The sequence below is a fragment of the Pelophylax lessonae genome, assembly GCF_965119305.1.
Source record: "Pelophylax lessonae genome assembly, chromosome: 6".
Lineage (NCBI taxonomy): Eukaryota > Metazoa > Chordata > Amphibia > Anura > Ranidae > Pelophylax > Pelophylax lessonae.
The window spans coordinates 114,779,992-114,798,721 of NC_138773.1; the positions used below are offsets into that span (position 1 = coordinate 114,779,992).

Genomic DNA, 18,730 nt, shown 5'->3' on the forward strand with positions numbered 1-18,730 from the left:
AACTAAATACAATCCTACTACATTGGAAGAATAAATCTTATAAACACGATTTGCATTTCTAGAATGTTATACATGCTAAAGGTGTCGCCTATATTTTTACCCCCCCCCCAAAAAAATAAAAAATAGACTCTATACCATCATTAATCTGGAGTAAAGCACACCCCCATATAGATAAATGAGACTTACAGGCTGCCACAACAGATGGAAGTCTAGCGCAACCGAGTTTTAAAAAAAAAAACAATTTCGGCATCCCAGTTTTCCTATGGCTAGGACTTGCTGCAACTACTGCTTTACTGATAGATATCCATGTGGGTTGCAAGTATCTTTGGTTGAAAAGATTATATACCCAAAACCAAAGAACATCTAACAATCTCACCCCTGTAAATGTAGCGGTGAAAAAATGGCTCATATCTGAGGATAAATCACATCTTCAAGGCTCTTGTTTCTTGTCTGAACTCTTATATGAAACATCAATAGTCTACAAGAACTTTAAGGCCATCCAGATTCCAAGTTGTGGTCAAGTCATGGCATTAGCCTGCTTTCACATATATTCCTGAATGGAACATTTATTTCTTTTGACTAACTTAAACAAGCTTTATCCATTACTAATAAACAGCTCTATCGATACCTTACTTTATGTCAAGCCATTCACTCTCAATTTGGCTCACTATCTCCTTGGTAACATCACATTGGAAACCTTTACCAAGGGATCTTTGGATAAAGCTACATCAGATATATACTCCTATCTACAATCTAATGACTCCTGTCCATTCCAAACAGCTTTATACATAGAAACACTTATTACAATCCCTGGAAGAAGATCAATGAAAGGATCTGGCTGATTTGCTCATTCAATTTAGATTTATTCACCAGATATATTTCACCCCTAGGAGGTTACAATACATAAAAATGATCCCCACTGCTACATGCCACAGATGTTCAATATCACCTGCCAATACGCTACATACTGTATGTTCTGGACATGTTACTCTGTGGTTGAATTTTGGGACCAAGTGTTTGGATTCAAGGAAGCTGCCCTAGCTTTCCAGGGACCCAAAATTCCTGAGACTGGCCTGCTTGGTTTGATAGACAAAGAAGATTATCCAACAATTTAAAAATTCTAATTTGTTTTCTGTTGTTCAATGCAAAAAGGCTTATTTTATTAAAGGGGGAAATAGCACAACTCCACTGAGGTTAACTAAAGAGGGGTATAGACTATCTTGTACTCAAATTCAAAATAGAAAAAATTTTGGGGACAAGCCCTACCATTTTAAACTAAGATTTGGCAACTCTGCATTGGAAATCCGGCTTGAAAAGCTAATGTTGAGAAAGCTTTATCCTTTCCATCAGGGATATGTTAATTCATTATGTGGCATAAGTTTAAGATAAACAACCCCTGATCAGCTATAGAGGTGCAGACTGACTGTGGATGTGAACGGGTATGTGTATGTGGTTTTGTTTTTGTTAGTACACATAGGAGTGTGCAGTGAGCCAGATGGCATATATACATTGAATGGTAGAACACATATATAAACACCTTTTAAAAGTTAAGTGAACAGTCACTTTGTAAAATGAACATTCGCTCAGTCTCAATTTCATTAGTGAATAAACCCCAGCAGATTGACCTAGGGCATACTAGCATAAAAATGGAAGCATTTAAAGAGGAACTTCACCATATCATAAAAGTTACAACAAAGGCACCTTTAGAGATGTTTGGTAATGACAATCTACCAACATATACTAAAAAAATTGCAGGTGTTTTATTCTTTGCATACCTTTTTCTTCTTTTCTTCTCACGGTGGCTATTTTTACTAAGGGTAGATTAATTATTCTCCCTTTACTTACTAGGAACTATGCCAAGAAATCTGGGTCTGCCTCCTGGAACACGACAGGAACTTCCCAGGATGCAGTTGTGAGGCCTGATTACATCACCAGTACCTCACTCAACCAGGAATTGGAAAAACAGTAATTTTAAGTAAAAGCAAAATAATTTTAGCTAAAAAATGTAAGATGATTTCATATCAGCATGCAGAGCTGTATGATGTGATTTTTTTTGAAGTGGGAGAAAGGTCAGCTTTAGGAAGCATTACTGTGCAGTAAGATGAATACGGACCCTAAAATAAACAAAGTATGTTTCACCTCTTCAAATGCAGATGTAATTGTACTAAATACTGGGCACATGAAAAGCTGTGTGTGTGGTAGCCATTTTGTTCAGGTCCGAAGTCACCCATGCCATTCTGTCATAAGAGAGACATAGCTGCAGTGACCTCCCCTCTCCTTCAGTTAATACAATGCACAAACTGTTATAACTGTTAGCTGATGCCAGATGCAGATCCTCTTGTGCCTATTAGCCAAATCCACAGTCTAGAAAGCCTAATAAAAATGGCAGACTTGCAAGCCTGTGTAACTAGAGTTTTAACAGATGCGCCTTGGTTCCAGGCCTTTCAGTCATTTAACAGTTGTAATAGCTCAGCTGGTGGAATAGCCAATTCATATTCAGATTGACTGGTTACTAACAAAGACTGTAAAACTTCAGTATATTGCATAACTTCTGACACAATGACAGTATAGCCAGAATAATTGGATTTTTTGTAAGAACTTACCGTAAAATCCTTTTCTCTTAAGCTCATTGACAGACGCAGTCCTCTTTGATTAATATCAGTAGGGTTATACTGCCCCCTACAGGAGTAGGACACTAGGCAGGAAAAACGTTCTGGCCACACCTTAGGGGCAGTCCCAGAGGGTATATCCTCTCTCTCCCTGCTACAGGATGTCAGTTATGTCACAAAGCAATGTCAGAGAATTTAACCCAACCCAACTCAAAATAGAGGGGCGGGTACTGCGTCTGTCAATGAGCTTAAGAGAAAAGGATTTTACGGTAAGTTCTTACAAAAAATCAAATTTTCTCTGTCGCTCATTGACAGACGCAGTCCTCTTTGATTAATATCAGTAGGGACGTCCCAAAGCAGTGCCACAAATGAGGGGTGGGATAACGGAAATCAAAATCCAATCCAGAAGGCCCAACCGGTGCCAACCAGAAGTCTTAAAGGCTCATCAGACAAAAGGATGAGACTCAACTGAAAACCCAACAGAAAAAAAAACCCTCGAGGTAGACCACCGGTCTCCTCAAACAGCGGCATGCAGAACCTTGCGGCCAAAAGAGGCATCCGCCGATGCCAGCACATCAACTTTGTAAAATTTTGTAAAGGTATGAATCGACGACCAGGTAGCCGCCTTGCAAACCTGAACCACTGACGCCTGATGGCGGAAGGCCCAGGAAGCACTAAGCGCCCGAGTGGAGTGCGCCTTAACAGGGAACGGAGGAACCCGACCCTTAATAGAATAAGCCTGTACCACCGTCTGTCTGATCCATCTAGAGATAGTCACGGCAGACACAGGCAACCCCTTTCTAGGGCCATCCGTGATCACAAAAAGTGAATCAGTCTGACGGAAAGATTCCGTAGTAGTCAAGTACACCCTGATCGCCCGAACTACATTCAAGGAGTGTAACGCAAACTCCCGAGGATGACTGGGCTTAGGACACAGGGAAGGTAATACAATATCTTCATTTAGATGGAAATCTGAAACCACCTTAGGAAGGAAGGATGGATTCGGACGAAGAACCACCATATCCCTATGAACCACCAGATATGGGGAACGACAGGACAATGCGGCCAGTTCTGACACCATGCGGGCAGACGTGATAGCCACCAAAAAGGCCACCTTCTGGGATAAGGTAAGCAAGGGAATCTCCCTAATATTTTCAAAGGGAGGTTTCTGAAGAACCGACAACACCAAATTAAGATCCCAGGGCGGCAAGGGAGCGCGCACTGGCGGAGCCAGGTGCCGCACCCCCTGGATGAAACTCTGCACCAAGGAATGAGTAGCCAGAGGCCTCTGAAAGAAGATTGCTAACGCCGAAACCTGACCCTTGATAGTGCTCAAGGACAGTTTCTGCTCAACCCCCTTTTGCAGAAAAGCCAATATACGGGCCACCGAGTAGGAACGTGGAGGAAACCCAAGGGATTCACACCACGCGATAAAGGACTTCCATGTGCGATGATAGACTTTTCTGGAAGTCGCTTTCCTTGCTTTAATTAGAGTAGGAATAACTGAAGCTGACAATCCCTTGTCCTTCAGCACCTGGGTCTCAACAGCCAGGCCGTTAAAGCCAGCGATCGTAAAGCAGGATGGAAGATCGGTCCCTGAGACAGCAGATCCTCCCTGAGAGGAAGTCGCCAAGGAACGTCTGCGACCAGCCTGACCAGGTCGGCGTACCAGGCCCGACGAGGCCAGTCCGGAGTTACCAGGATAACTGGAATTCCCTCTACCTCTATCCTGCGAAGAAGTTTCGGCAGCAATTTGAGAGGAGGAAAGGCATACAGTAGCTGGTACTGCTTCCACGGGGCGACCAGCGCGTCTGCGGCGTCCGCTAGAGGATCGCGGGAGCGAGCTACAAACCTCCGCACCTTCCTGTTGAGCCGAGATGCCAACAGATCCACATCCGGGGTGCCCCAACGAAGGCACAGTTGGTGAAATACCTCTGGATGAAGAGACCATTCCCCTTGATCCAGAATCTGGCGGCTGAGGAAATCTGCCTGCCAATTCTCCACCCCTGGAATGAATACCGCGGAGAGGGCTGGAACAAATCGTTCCGCCCAACGAAAGATGCTGGCCACTTCCATGGCCGCCAGGACACTCTTGGTGCCCCCCTGGTGATTGACGTAAGCCACGGCCGTGGCATTGTCCGACTGGATCCGCACCGGGCTGCCCCGGAGCTGCTCGGTCCAGTGAATCAGACAAAGTCTGATCGCTCTCAGTTCCAATACATTTATCGGTAACCTGGATTCTTCCAGGGACCAGAGCCCCTGAGCAGATCATCTGCCGAGAACCCCACCCCACCCGGATAGACTGGCATCCGTGGTGACAATCGTCCAATAGATTGGAAGAAATGACTTCCCCTGACTAAGCATTGGTGATCGAAGCCACCAAACCAGAGATTCCCTGGTCCGTTCGCTCAGCCGGATCCGATTGTCCAGGGAATCGGGTTTCCGGTTCCATTTGAGAAGAATCTCCTTTTGGAGAATCCGGGTATGAGACTGGGCAAACGGTACTGCCTCGAAGGAGGCCACCATCAGTCCCAGAACCCTCATGCAAGTCCGCAGAGAAGGCCAGTTGACGGTCAATAATAACTGAGTCGCCGACTGAATCTTCCTGAGTTTCTCCACCAGGAGAAACACTTTTGCTAAGGATGTATCCAAAGTTAGGCCCAGATAGTTCAGTCTCCTGGTAGGGACCAGGGATGATTTCTGCCGGTTCACCAGCCACCCGAACTCTTCCAAAGAGATCATTGGGATCTCCAAGTTTAGTAACAGAGCCTGCGGAGACTCCGCATGGAGTAGAAGGTTGTCTAGGTAGCCTAGAACCGATATGCCCCGCTGTCACAACAGTGCCAAAACTGGGGCCAAGACCTTTGTGAAAACCCGGGGAGCAGAGGCGAGACCAAAGGGTAACGCCGCAAACTGATAATGGTTCTCTCCCACGGAAAAGCGAAGAAAACGCTGATGTCCTGCATAAATGGAAATGTGAAGATAGGCATCCTTGATATCTATGGACGCCAGAAAATCCCCCTGATGCAGGGAGGCCACTACTGTGCGAATGGACTCCATCTTGAATTTTTGTACCTGGACAAAAAGATTGAGTGCTCTCAAGTCCAGAATTGGACGCACCTTGCCCTCTTTTCTGGGTATTGTGAATAGGTTCGAATAGAACCCCTGAAAACGTTCTGTCCAAGGAACGTGGACCACCACTCCTTGTTGCATTAAATCCGTCACTGCCCCCCGCAAAGCTTCTAAGCGGTCCGGGGATAGTCGGATATTGGAAGGGAAGAACCGCACCGGTGGAAGTGATCGAAACTCGATCTTGTATCCCGACCGTATGACCTCTTGAACCCATTTGTCTGGAATCCTGGAGAGCCATGGGTCCGGAAACCAGTGAAGACGTCCCCCCACCCCAGATATGGGTGGGGGCGCACCTTCAGGCTGTATTGGTCTTATCTTCAGGTCTGGCAGGGCCGGACCTTTGTTTACTCGACCAGCGCCCTTTTGATCCCCCTGGGGGGGCTTTGGAGGACTTCGCCTTATCGCCCGCCCCAGAGGAGCGAAAACATTTTTTATGAGCAGAAAAGGAAGGTCCCCGTCTGCGACGCGGTGCTTTCCCCTTGGTAGTCTGTGGTAAAAATGTGCTCTTGCCACCAGTGATACCCTTGATGATCTCATCCAAGGTGGCACCAAACAGGGGATCCCCTTGAAAGGGGAGATTAGTCAAAGCTTTTTTGGAAGCTTGATCCGCCGACCAGCATTTTAACCACAGCATATGCCGAAGGACCACTGCCGAGATTGATATTAATGGAGCGGCGTCCAGGGCGGCGTCACAGACAAACTGTAGCGCTTGTACCATCTGCTCCAGCAAATCCGATACTGCCGGGGGGAGACTTCTCCCCTCCAGATCTCGGCGTAACAACTTGGTCCACTCTCTCAATGTTTGTGCAACCAGAGCAATGGTGAACACTGGCCTTAAGGCTGACCCTATCAGGGAAAATATTGAGCGGGATATAGATTCCGCTTTACGGTCCACTGGATCCCGAAAGGACTAAGCGTCCTCCACCGGGATAACCGTAGCTTTATTTAATCTGGAAATCGGTGAATCCGACGGTGGAACCGTCCATTTATTAAGGAGAGATTCTTCAAATGGATAGCGTCTAGCAATCCGTCTGGAAATACCAGGGGCTCGTTTTGGACGGACCCATTCTTCCTTAATTATATCTTTAAAACATTTGGGCAAAGGAAACACCTTTGCCATCTTGGTAGGCTTGCGAGTACCAAAAGCAATTTCAGTATCAACTGCTTCCGTAGGTATAAGCTCACTTAAAGTTTCCCGCACAGACACAATTAGTGCATCTACCAATGCTTCATCCTGCGCTATAGCGGAGGGAGAAATGTCTTCCTCACTATCCGAGTAGACGGGATATGAGACACTAGCCCCAAGAAGAGGGACCTGCAGCTGCTGCGACAGGCTCAGAATCTGTATCTGAAGTGTCAGATGAAATAGGGGTAGGCGGGGGTCGCTTCTTTGCGCCCCGTCCCAGACAGGCCACCTCCACCCGGGATACAAAAGACTCCAAAACCGCTGACAATGCATCAATAGTAAGTGGGGAACTGGAGGGTCCTGCGGCCACCTCGAGGGGATCAGGTGGGGATACATGTGTAGCAGGTTCCATGATAAATCCAGGAACACTTGCCAGCAACCAAGGATTGCAAAAGAAAACCCCTTTTTTTTTTTTTTTTGTAATCCCCCAGCGCAACAGCGCCCCTCAGTGACACCTGCTTCGGACCCCCACAGAGAGAGAGAGACCCCAAGGGCTCACCACCTGATGCAGAGAAGCTTCTACCGAACTGCTCTCAGCGCTGTTCTTACAGAACAGGAAGTCTTGTGAATCGATTTACCCGGGTAAAGGAGGCGGCTCCGCCCCTTTACACGCCTTCCGGCATTCTCACCGCTACTCCACGAGGTAGCTGGGTGTCTCCAAGATGGCCGCCCCCATGTAGGAGACATTAGGCTACGCCAAAATGGCGGCCCCGCGCGGCCTGCGGAAGGATGGCGGTCCGTGCGGCCTGTGGAGGGATGGCGGCTTGCAGAAGAATCGTGCGGCCTGTGGAAGGATGGCGGCCCGAGCGGCCTGCGGAAGGATGGCGGTCCGTGCGGCCTGTGGTATACCTGCAAGTAGCGAGATATGTGGAGTGTGTCACAGGATAGAGGAGACCCGGGATCATGAGGGTCCGACCATCCACAGAAGGGCCCGCATCTATTCCCAAAACCCGACAGGGGGGAGGGGGAACATTCTACTCACCATACCGGAACAGGCGGGCGCCCACTCCTAACAGAACCCCTCTCCACCGAGGTGGGGGGGCTGTTGACCAATACGGATGCCGTGACTTTTCTGACTGGTCGAGAGATCCCAGCAAGGAACTTGGGTCCTTACTCCTGACTAGGCAGAAAAAAACTGACATCCTGTAGCAGGGAGAGAGAGGATATACCCTCTGGGACTGCCCCTAAGGTGTGGCCAGAACGTTTTTCCTGCCTAGTGTCCTACTCCTGTAGGGGGCAGTATAACCCTACTGATATTAATCAAAGAGGACTGCGTCTGTCAATGAGCGACAGAGAAAAGGACATATTTACCTCCACCAGTTACGTTTTTAAATCCAAACACACCTATATTGGACAATATGGGGAGCCAATAAGACACCGTAACCCTGCTAGGTAAAATAGACATCCACAACCTGTCATATTTATATCCATGTCAAAGGTAATTACATGTTGGACAATAATATGCAAGTTAGATTGTAACCTGTAGGTATTTAGAGATTTTAATACCTATAGAGAAACTGGATCTGTTGCATGATCGTAAACACAGACATCCCATGGCCACCCCTCAGCCTCTTGATTGGTAAGATCGTTTGACAACAGCTCCCTTAAGTTGTTATCTCTCGTTTAACATCAAACCACGGAACACCTGTCAAATTGTATGAGAGCCAATGTACCATCCTGCTTGATTGATTGGACTGAATCAGGACAGCGTTAGGTCACTCTCAGTTCCTTTTTATTTCTCGGTTGCATTGTCTCTTTTTAATACCCTTTTTCTGTGAATATTTTATTTTCACCATTTTTTACCTTTTCATTATCAAACCATATTTTGGCAAGTGTTAAAATTGTCTCTAATGCAAACAAAAATAATACCAGCTGAGGAGCGCTACTGAGGTATAAATCACTGGATTATACATGTCTGTGGTGACAGTGTATGTACAGCAATTTTAGATTCATAATTGTCATTGCTGTTGTTGTGAAGGGTTAATGGGCCTAAAGAAATCTGTTGGCAGTTTGGGGTGTAAAGGGTTAATTGCTCAGTTAACTTCACCCAGTGACAATTGCTCTGTTGGCATATCTTTGTGCAGGTCTTTGTAGTGTATCAGTGACAGCTTGGTGTGATGTTGACCAGTGATTTGTTACAAGTTGGTGAAAGAGGGCAGTGGTCTGACCTGCGTTTGTCACAGCGTGCTATAGTTTCAAGGTTTCACATCCTTTACAAGTTTTCTTGGGAACTTTCTAGCAATTTAAAACTGGGTGCACACCAATATATTTTTGAATATTCATATAAAAGTCTCACTACATTTGACGGCTGAATGACATTGGAAAGTAGTTCAAAATTCTGTTTGCATTTAACAATTGATTTGGGAGTGAATTTACTTTCCATAATGAAAAACACATGTACTGTTAGAAATTTGTTTGAGAACATTATTCCATCTTGCTTCCTTCAAATTTTCGGGTCACTGTGGTCAAAATGGATCATCAATTTGACCACAGTAACAACTAGAAAATTAAACTAATGAACATTTTTGAATTAGAATCTACTAGTGTATACCCAGCTTAAAAAATATTCACAGAACTACTATTATACAAATTATTCACAGTAAAAGAAAAATATCAAGCCAAGTTTCAAAAGAAAGGTATATTTATTTTTATTCTTGAACACAAAATGCAGAAACATGATGCTCCTATTCAACAATTTATCAGTAGCTACAACACTGCCACTATGTACAAAATATCCAATGATAAATGTGCTACACTTATAAAAATACAGTATGCATTACATATATACAATGTGCAAAACATCTGGCATTCGAACATCATGTTAAGGAATTGATTGCAGGGGTGCAAATTGCATGTACAAAGGCATCAAAACTTTTCATAGAAAGGCATGAATACACAAGCAGGCCCCTGATCAAAGTCACAACTGCTGTCCTTTGATTGTACAGTTTCTTCAGTTCTATGGGAGGTTTTCACTGCAGTCCCAATAATCACTGCAGATGGTTTCCTACCTAAACCTTTATGTCTTCATACTGCACAATCAATGGCTATAAATTTAAAGAATCACTGAAATCACAGTAACTGTAAAGCAGCAGAGGGGACTGATGAAAACAAATCTTTTGATTATGTTAAAATAAAAGTAGCAGGAATCAGCAAATCCCGAAATGGGTTCTTAAACTTTTTACAGAAATCTCCAAAGTACTTCTTTCAGCAACATATAAAGATGTTTTTCAGTAATGTTCATTATATCAAGCATATTTTTTTTCTTACAAAATTAATGCAAGACTCATCTCAAAACACCAACAGGTTGTGAAACTCCCTGCCTTGCTGAAAAGCAGGTGGCGGCCCATATGTGGCTTATTCAACTATTTTTCTTTTAGTTGATGGGTCACAAAGAAAGACCCCATATGCTTGTAGCCCACAGACCTCTATCTGTAACAACCTGGTTCAAGGTCAGGCAAGCTGATACTGCTGGGAACCATAAAAGCAGAGGCATCTGAATAATCTCTCCTTATTGCCCTACTAAATTTTCTTTTTTAAATAACTATCATTATAGAGCAAATTTGTAATGATACTTGGGCTATCCACATAATGCATTTTGGCTTTAACACACTTTAAACTGTTCAGCAATTATAAAGGCCTAAATCAAACAGATATGTCCATAATATCTGTTCAACCAAATGCAGATTCCCTCTTTAGGATACTTTCACACTGCTCTGTAGCAGAATCGCTGTCAAAATGCACATGCGTTTTGACAGCTATTTTACTGTGTTTCAGATGTTTGCTGTGCCTTTCTGGTGCGTTTTTGGGTTGCCTGCACCTGTGAAAAATGGACGTGACTCAAAAAGTGCGTTTTGATAACGATTTCCATAGGAAGCTGCATTTTTGGTGTGCTTATGCAAGACTTCTCAAAACGCACTGCACCTGTAACGCAGTGGCATGAAAAGTCCCATAGGATTTAAAGGGAAACCTTTTCTTGCAATGAAAAAATGCAGGAAAAAGGTATCAGTGTGAAAAGGCCCTTAGACAGCAGGCTCGTGAAGGACAGTTTGGTTGCAGGTCACTGACTATAGTAACAATTTGCAGCCCCTATGAATATTTCTAACGAAGTACTATCACCAAAGCCCCAGTTTGATGCCTGCTATGTCTGGAAGGGAAGGACAAGCACAAATGGTCTACTGTCATTTTTGCATGTGCAAAACTTGCCATTTATTTGAAATTTTCAACACTGTTGAAAATGGATTTAATAAACATTTTTCCTTAGATTTCAACAAAAGAGCACTTTATTACTTATTTTTAGTCACTTAGTCAGTGACCAGAAAGGTGAGAACCATTGGGTGAGTGGTGAGAAGTTCTTCAACTAGTATGCAGCTTCCAGCCAACAAAAAGGTTTTGTAAGCAATGCACATTAACATTACAACTTAAAGCTGAAAGGTGTAGGAGCAAGCGTAAGTTACAACAGTTTAACAAAGTAGTTTACATTTATGGGCCGTACATTTTACTTTTACAATTTTGGAGAATGCTTTAAGCATTCAAAGCTTTACGGTCTTTTCTTCTGGATATCTACAAATATGCTGATGGCAGCAAGTATCATGTACCTACTACATGTAGAAACAAACCTATTCTTCCATATTTGTACACCTGAAATAAAGTCCTAAGTTCAACCTGTACAAACAAGTTCTTTGGGATGCATAGGAATCTTTACAATAAAAATATGTTTGAGTAAATGGTACCTGCCCAGGCTACAGCATTAGTATTGTGGTCTATTGAAAATAGGGCCCATATGAAGCCATTTTGGTACAGCTTTCACTTCACACAGATACAGAACACTAGTTTTACCGGGCCTTTTGGCAGTTCATATTAAAAGGAAGGTAGAACAAAAGCTTACAGTTACTGAGTGTTTATATGTGGCTTTGTAATACAGCCTTTTGCGGTATCTGGTAGTAACTGAACCAAATAAACATGCTTTCCAGTGGACTAATAAGCTTGTTACAATATAATTTTAAAGCTGAACTCCAAGCAAACAGGTAAATACACTATTAAAACACATATGTCTGCAGTCTTACCAGTTATAAATATCTCCAATTCTGCTCTGTCAAGTCTTGTACTCTAAGCACCCCAATGACTCTACTACAGTGAAGCAACACTGCTTGGTTATTGCCCTTCTCCCAGAATGCTGACTGGACAGTAAAGGTATGTAATAACTGCTTACTCTGCTCTCCCTTATCAGCAATCTCCCAGGGTTAAATTGACCGCATTATGCCATGCAATATAGTGATTGGGTCACATTACAGGTCCCCCCTATCCCCAGCGTTAGCCCAATTTTGTAGGGGATTCAAAAGTAGCTAACAAAGTATGAAGTACAGATTAAAATGTACTATTCTAATCAGTACATAACTGGATAAAATATTTTCCATCTGTCTGAATTTGTACAATATATGACCCAAGTATTCAAAAGCCCACTAAATATAGTAGAAATGTAAATGTATACAATGTTGTCAGTACTGATTTTATAGATTGCTATTATTTCAATGTTTCTACTTATTAAATTTTATTAAAAGGATGTTTATTGGTGAAGTTACTTAGCTTAAGCACCTTAAGCTGCCCATAGATGGATCAAAATTCGACTGATTCAGCAGGGACTGGCCAAATTTTGATCCATGTATGGGCACTGCAGTTGTACAAAAGTAGATCTACTGGTCAACTTCAGTACAAGTGCCCTGCTGGAAAATTTGCTCTGGATCAGTGTATTCTGAACACGGGGAAGTCTCCCTGCTGTCAGAATATAATGACACAGCAAGGTTTCCCCCATTCACCTTGAAAGTCTGGCTGGTGGAATTGGTTAAGTTTTTTTTTTTGCTAAACCTGCTGGTTGAACAAATTAAACGGACCCATCTACGGCCCGCTTTAGTCACCGGTCACAGCAATATGCTGAAAGTGCAGACTCGTAGTTAGCAGAGTGTTTCCTAGGCAGTAAAAACTATTCTTGCTTTTTGCTTTAAAAAGGGAAATCTTTTTCCCCCCAACATTTAAATAAGGTCAGATCTCTGTAAATAAAAAATTGGGTACATGTGGAGTCTAACCCTAAAACCTGGTGGCTCCAGCCTCTCAGTGCTTCTGGTGGTAACCTTTAACTGTTGGGCTTGCATGAAGGAGAACTGAACTATGGAAATGATTAGATCCTCACACAATCCCCTTTTCATCAAATATGAACATCCACTATTCAAGTGCATGCCATATGATCTCATCACTGTTCCTGCAGCAACAGCACTGGCATTAAGCTGTATCTGTTCCTCTATACTTTTCAGCAGAGGTGAATAGAGTATTAGGGTATCACACATAACCACTGCAACCTATCTGACTTCTAGAAATGTTAGCATTTGTGATCATTTGCAATCCCTATATAGCCTGATCGTAGCAAGTATTTGCATAAAACATTTCTTATGTAAAATCTTGTTCCATGCATTTTAGGAACAGATAGATCATAATAGACTTTGATCTTTAAGTACAAATAAGATTGGTTTATATGATGGGATCCTGCAAGCATGCAAACTATACCTCCATATCTTTCCTTTTGGCACAATTTTGAGGGCGTAGAAAGTTGTAAAAAGTTTTAGATCATCATAAAATTAAGAGTTTATTTATAGGGCTAGTTCACTTCTCATAAATTGGACGGTTTATACATTTTACTGGAAACATGGAAACCTAGCCTCTGCACCAGCCTTGTAGGATATAGACCGGTTGTTGAGAAGTTTGTGCTAACTCAATTCTGTGCTGTTCCGTTCCGATATCCATCTCAGTAGGTTAGATTATCTCCAATACAGAACTGTGATATAAGTTTACCGGAATCTGGTAAATCTCAGTGGAAGGTTTTAGGTTGGCCATGGATGGATCAAAATTCAGGGGCTGGCCACATTTTAATCCATCTATGGCTATCCCTGCTTGACAGAGATTAATGTAATGGTCTACTTCTCTAAAACCGGACTGTTGGAAAACTTTCATTTGATCGGCACCTGGAGACAATTGGCTGCAGCGCTGAACAGAGTTTTCTGACAGTGGAAGTCTCTCAGTTGTCAGAATTCACTAGCATAGAGGGGAGGATTCCTTCATCCACCTTGCTTGTGTGGATGGAGTAAACAGGTTTTTTTTTTTATCAAATCAGCGGATTAAAAAAAAAAAAAAAAAAAACAAACATCCATGTATGACCAGCCTTACAACACTGTGTGCACACATGTACTGAATACCCTCACTATTGACCGCTTTCTATGTTACTTCTACCAAGCAGAGATTTCCAATGAATCATTAATCTACTAGATTCAACCTTTAATACCTTTCCTAATAGGCTTCAGAGAACCTGACTTGTTTAAAGTGATAGTGAAGTCTCATTTTTTTGTTAGTTAAAAATAACAAACCTGTTATTTTTACCTGCTCAGTGCAGTAGTTTTGCACAGATCCTCCTCTTTTCGGGTCCCTCTTCGGTGCTCCTGGCCCCTCCCTCCTGTGAAGTGCCTCCACAGCAAGCAGCTTCCTATGGGGGCACCTGAGCCGCTGCTCTGTGTTCATTCAGACACGGAGCCGCGGCCTGGCCATGCCCCATTTCTCTCCTCATTGGCTCACTGACATTTACAGCAGCGGTAGTCAATGGCACTGCACTGCTGTCTCAGCCAACGAGGAGGGGAGCTTTGGTCAGCCAAGACACTCCTGCAACATCGCCGGATTAAGATGAACCTCAGGTAAGTATTAGCGGGGGGGGGGGTTGGGTTGAGGGGGGTTGCTGCACACAGAAGGCCTTTTATCTTAAGGCAAAAGATACATTAAGATAAAAAAAACCTTCTGACTTTACAACCACTTTATGAGCAAATACACTATGCTGCATAGTAAAGCCAATCATTTTCCAGAAATCCCAAACCACAAACACTAAACTCCTAGGTTATTTTGCCAGGTAGATGGGCAAGTTTCTTTTCCTTGTGAAATCTCTTTTTATAGGAACAGGTTAAGGTATTGGCTACTTTAGGCGCTATTGAAAATATTGGATTGCCAATACAACTCAACATCATAAAGAAAAGCACCAGATACCACCCTCATCTACAAGAGAGAAAACGCTCACTAACACAGGATGTGATCTCATGCATTTTGTTTAATTTTCAAGCGGAAGTAAAATACACATGATGAAATCCTTTTTTCCCACCAAGGCATAAAATACGTTGCATTGTGGTGCATTAAAAAAAAAAAAAAAATCCTGCATACTGCTTCTTTGGTGCCTTGACTTGCATTTTTTCATTCAAGTTAGCTAAAATGGGGTCATAAAAGAAAAAAAAGTTGGCAATATGTCCTGGTGTGATAAAGCCTAAAAGGTTATAGAAAAAGGACTGTATAACAGATCTAATTCTTAACTAGAAAGCATGTAACATGAAAATAAACACCTATGATAAAATTATCTGGTTTCCTTCACTTTACATCTAGCTTGGCTTTGAGTGTTACTAATGAAGTTATTTTATCAAGATCCTAAAATGACACACTTTCAAAATAGAAGGTTAGGAGTCATTTTTTCTTTTAGTATTGTTTTGCCCAAAAGGATAGTGGACTTGGAAGAGCTAGCCTTCTTGTAAAAATGAATTCCCACATTTTACTTTCGAGTGGTATCCTTTAATAAACTCGTGCCTGAAGTGATAGAAAATTCAAGGAATCAAAGCCTGCAAAAGTAAAAAATTAAGCTACAAAAATGCATCTTCCATACGCACTTACCCCCTTTAACATGCAGAAATAGTACATTGTTAATCCTATTCAATAAAACTATGATTCTTTGATTTGCGTATTTATATTTCCGTTTATTGATTCGTAGACTTGAGGAACACCTAATCATGTCCAAATGGCTTTCTAACCTCTCAAAAATATTCTTAAGCATTTTTTGTCCCAGACTGTTCTAACTAGCTATTCACTTCTAGATATTGGACTAGAAAATAAATAACTAAGCCAAGCATTGTTTGGTGTGTTGTGTCTTTTCAAATAAGCAAAACTTGTGCGCTCAATTCATAGCAGGTAAGCTATTCTTATAAAATCATTTAATACATTTTTGTACAATTATATTACAGCTTGTTTCGGAGTAGTGGCCATAAAAATCCCTTTGTTAAGAAACATTAAAAAAAAAAGGAACAATGAAATAAAAAATAAAGCAAATATCAACAGAGTCAGTGAGATTTCATTCAATAAACATCTGTAAAATGTAGCGCTCAATCATTTATGAATTCCACATTTGCCAGCAATTGAATTACAGTTACTGCCCAGATTATCTTTTATTATTACAAGTTCAATTTCAATGAATTCTGAAAATGTGAGCCTTTGTAGTTTCTTTTACTTCCTAAAAAATGACTGTAAAGTATATCACTAAGGTTACATTGTCCAAGAGATTCATAAAGCCAATCACACATTATGCCATGTGTGCTTTAACTCCGCAAACAATTTTATCATAAGAACCCTGAACCAGCCAGCGCTTTGCCATGTATTCCTATTGGCTCAGCCTGTTCACAGGAACAGTCAAGTGCAGTTATTTCTTTAACACAAATAATAAATTGAAACATTAATTCCTAATATTCTGTACAAATGATCCATTCGTCATTGCAATGGTATATTATATAATCCCTCTGGATCTAATCTGAATATCTGACCTACCATTACCGGTTCACTGGTCACCTTTTTTTTCTTCTTTTTAAACAAAGCTACCCTCCCTAGTGGTGCATTAACACAGATATGGGCATCCAGTGCAGTTACAAACTGTAGACCTCATTCTGTTCTGTGATTTGTATAATTTCTACAGTTATGGCCATACGTCCAGCCCATGTTTTTATAAGTGAAATCCAATTCTGAGACCCACAGAACAAGATTATTCCCATTGCAATTGCAAATCGTTAGTATCCAAAAAGTCAGTGGAGAACATACTTTGAATAGTCGAGCCCAAGGGAGTGAGAGAGGAGGCTGAATTGGGCATGGTAATGTCCAGCCACTCCATGTTGTCCAGGTTGGTATCTTGAAGGTCTAGAGACAAGCAGCTGTTTGCAGTGAATGGAGTGTCTGTGGTTTCCATGGGTGTTGGATCATGGTCCAGTATGCTATGGTGCTGGAGGAGATCATTGTTCAGGTCATCTATAAGAGAAAATGTATCTCTGCCGTCACTGTGACTATCTAGGTGAGGAATGTTAGTCCCTGATGGCAGAGTGCCATCTAAGAATGCCTCCAGCTGACTTTCTAAGCTAATAGACAGACTGTTTGTGGGCTCCAATGACAGAGGAGGTGCTACATGTATCTGTGGTGGTGGCCTTGATACCACTGTGTTTACTGGCATGGTGGTTACACTGGCAGTCACAGGTCGCATTTTTGATATTGGTGAAGGCTCTTCTTTCACAAGAGGGGAAATCTCTGAAAACAGAATACAAACATTGAAGGTTTTTCTTAGAAAATTGCTTACAAGTGGTTAACTATCGATATTGCATAAACAAAGCTGAAAATCATGCTTATGACACAACAGATCTGCTGAATTCCTACATTTTTTACCGCAGTAGTCTCCTGCAATTGCCTGTCCTGCTATTTAAACACTAGTTTTTGCTAGGATCCTTGTTCTGCTACCCACCCACCCTGGCATAACAACAACATTCAATCTGAAATAATTGAAGAACCCAGTCTGGGCATGAGTGAACCAGGGTCTCCTGGTATTACCCACTGGAATCCCCACGCACTGGTAAGGGGCTGAACTCCATCTTCGGTTTTTAACAATTTTAGATTCATATTTTTTTTTAGGCCCTTATCACACTGACAAACCAATCGGGTTGTGCCTATCGGTTTTTCAGGCGAACCCGGATCTGACCATCCATTGCTCTCTATGGAGTGGCAGATGATAAAGGACATGTGTCCGCTGATGTCCACCGACATCCAAACCTATCCACTAAGAACACACGGATGGTGATCTATTCCCCATCTGTCTGGGGGATCAGATGACAGTCAGATGGAAATGGACAGGCAGCCTGTTTCCATCCAACAGCCCCATAGAGAACAGCAGGCTATGTCCATTCTGCATCAGTGGAGCGGACACAGACCCGTCATCCGCCTGCTCAGAGGGAATCAGCAGAGAGCCTCTGCTGAGTGAGCAGATCTGCTGGTGGACTCCATCAGTGTAAAAGAAGCCTTAGGGTCTGATAAATACAAAAAATATAATATTCAGGTTGTTATAGCTGTAAACAGATCATCAAAGCAGTACAAGTAGACTTGGGTGTGATTATTCCACCATGCAATAGTTATTAGGTTTCTAGGTGAATTACTTGAATATCTACAGTACACTTCAGATAAGTAGTTACCATTAACACTTGTCAAACACTCAAATATCTTTGTGGAAATATTAAACACATGTTGTTTTCCAGATGTGTACATGTATCCACATCCACTATCCTTCTGCACAATAAAACCTCTTCTCATAGTTTGAGGCTTTTACTCTTGTTATATTCCCATTGGTGATAAATTACCGGCAAGCAACATTCAACACTAATAGATTTTCCAAACTAGAAGAGTCATTGCTTTGCATGTCATGGGGAACATATACAGCACTTGCATTGTTATCATGTCTATTTCTGAACAAAGCTTTTAAAGTGGAACCTAATCCTCTGGAAATATAGAACATACTAAATCAACGAAGAATATATATCCTGGTCTCTGGACACAAAATGTTGCCATGAACTGCATTTAAACAGGTTTCATTAAAGATATAAATCTAGGAAAAAAATACTAAGGACCATTTAAAGAGTACAAAATCTCACTGCAC

The 18,730-nt window shown here is 42.2% G+C and overlaps 1 protein-coding gene across 6 annotated transcripts in view; it reads right to left on the reverse strand.

The window, feature by feature from the left end:
- Window positions 1-15,923: 15,923 nt before the first annotated feature.
- Window positions 15,924-18,730, reverse strand: part of MRTFB (myocardin related transcription factor B) — a 496,818-nt gene continuing 494,011 nt past the window's right edge. For all 6 annotated transcript variants that reach the window (XM_082260025.1, XM_082260028.1, XM_082260026.1 and 3 more), the window contains one exon: window positions 15,924-17,337. In XM_082260025.1, the coding sequence (XP_082116151.1) occupies window positions 16,805-17,337 (533 nt within the window). In that variant the 3' untranslated portion in view covers window positions 15,924-16,804. The remainder of the gene's footprint in view (window positions 17,338-18,730) is intronic.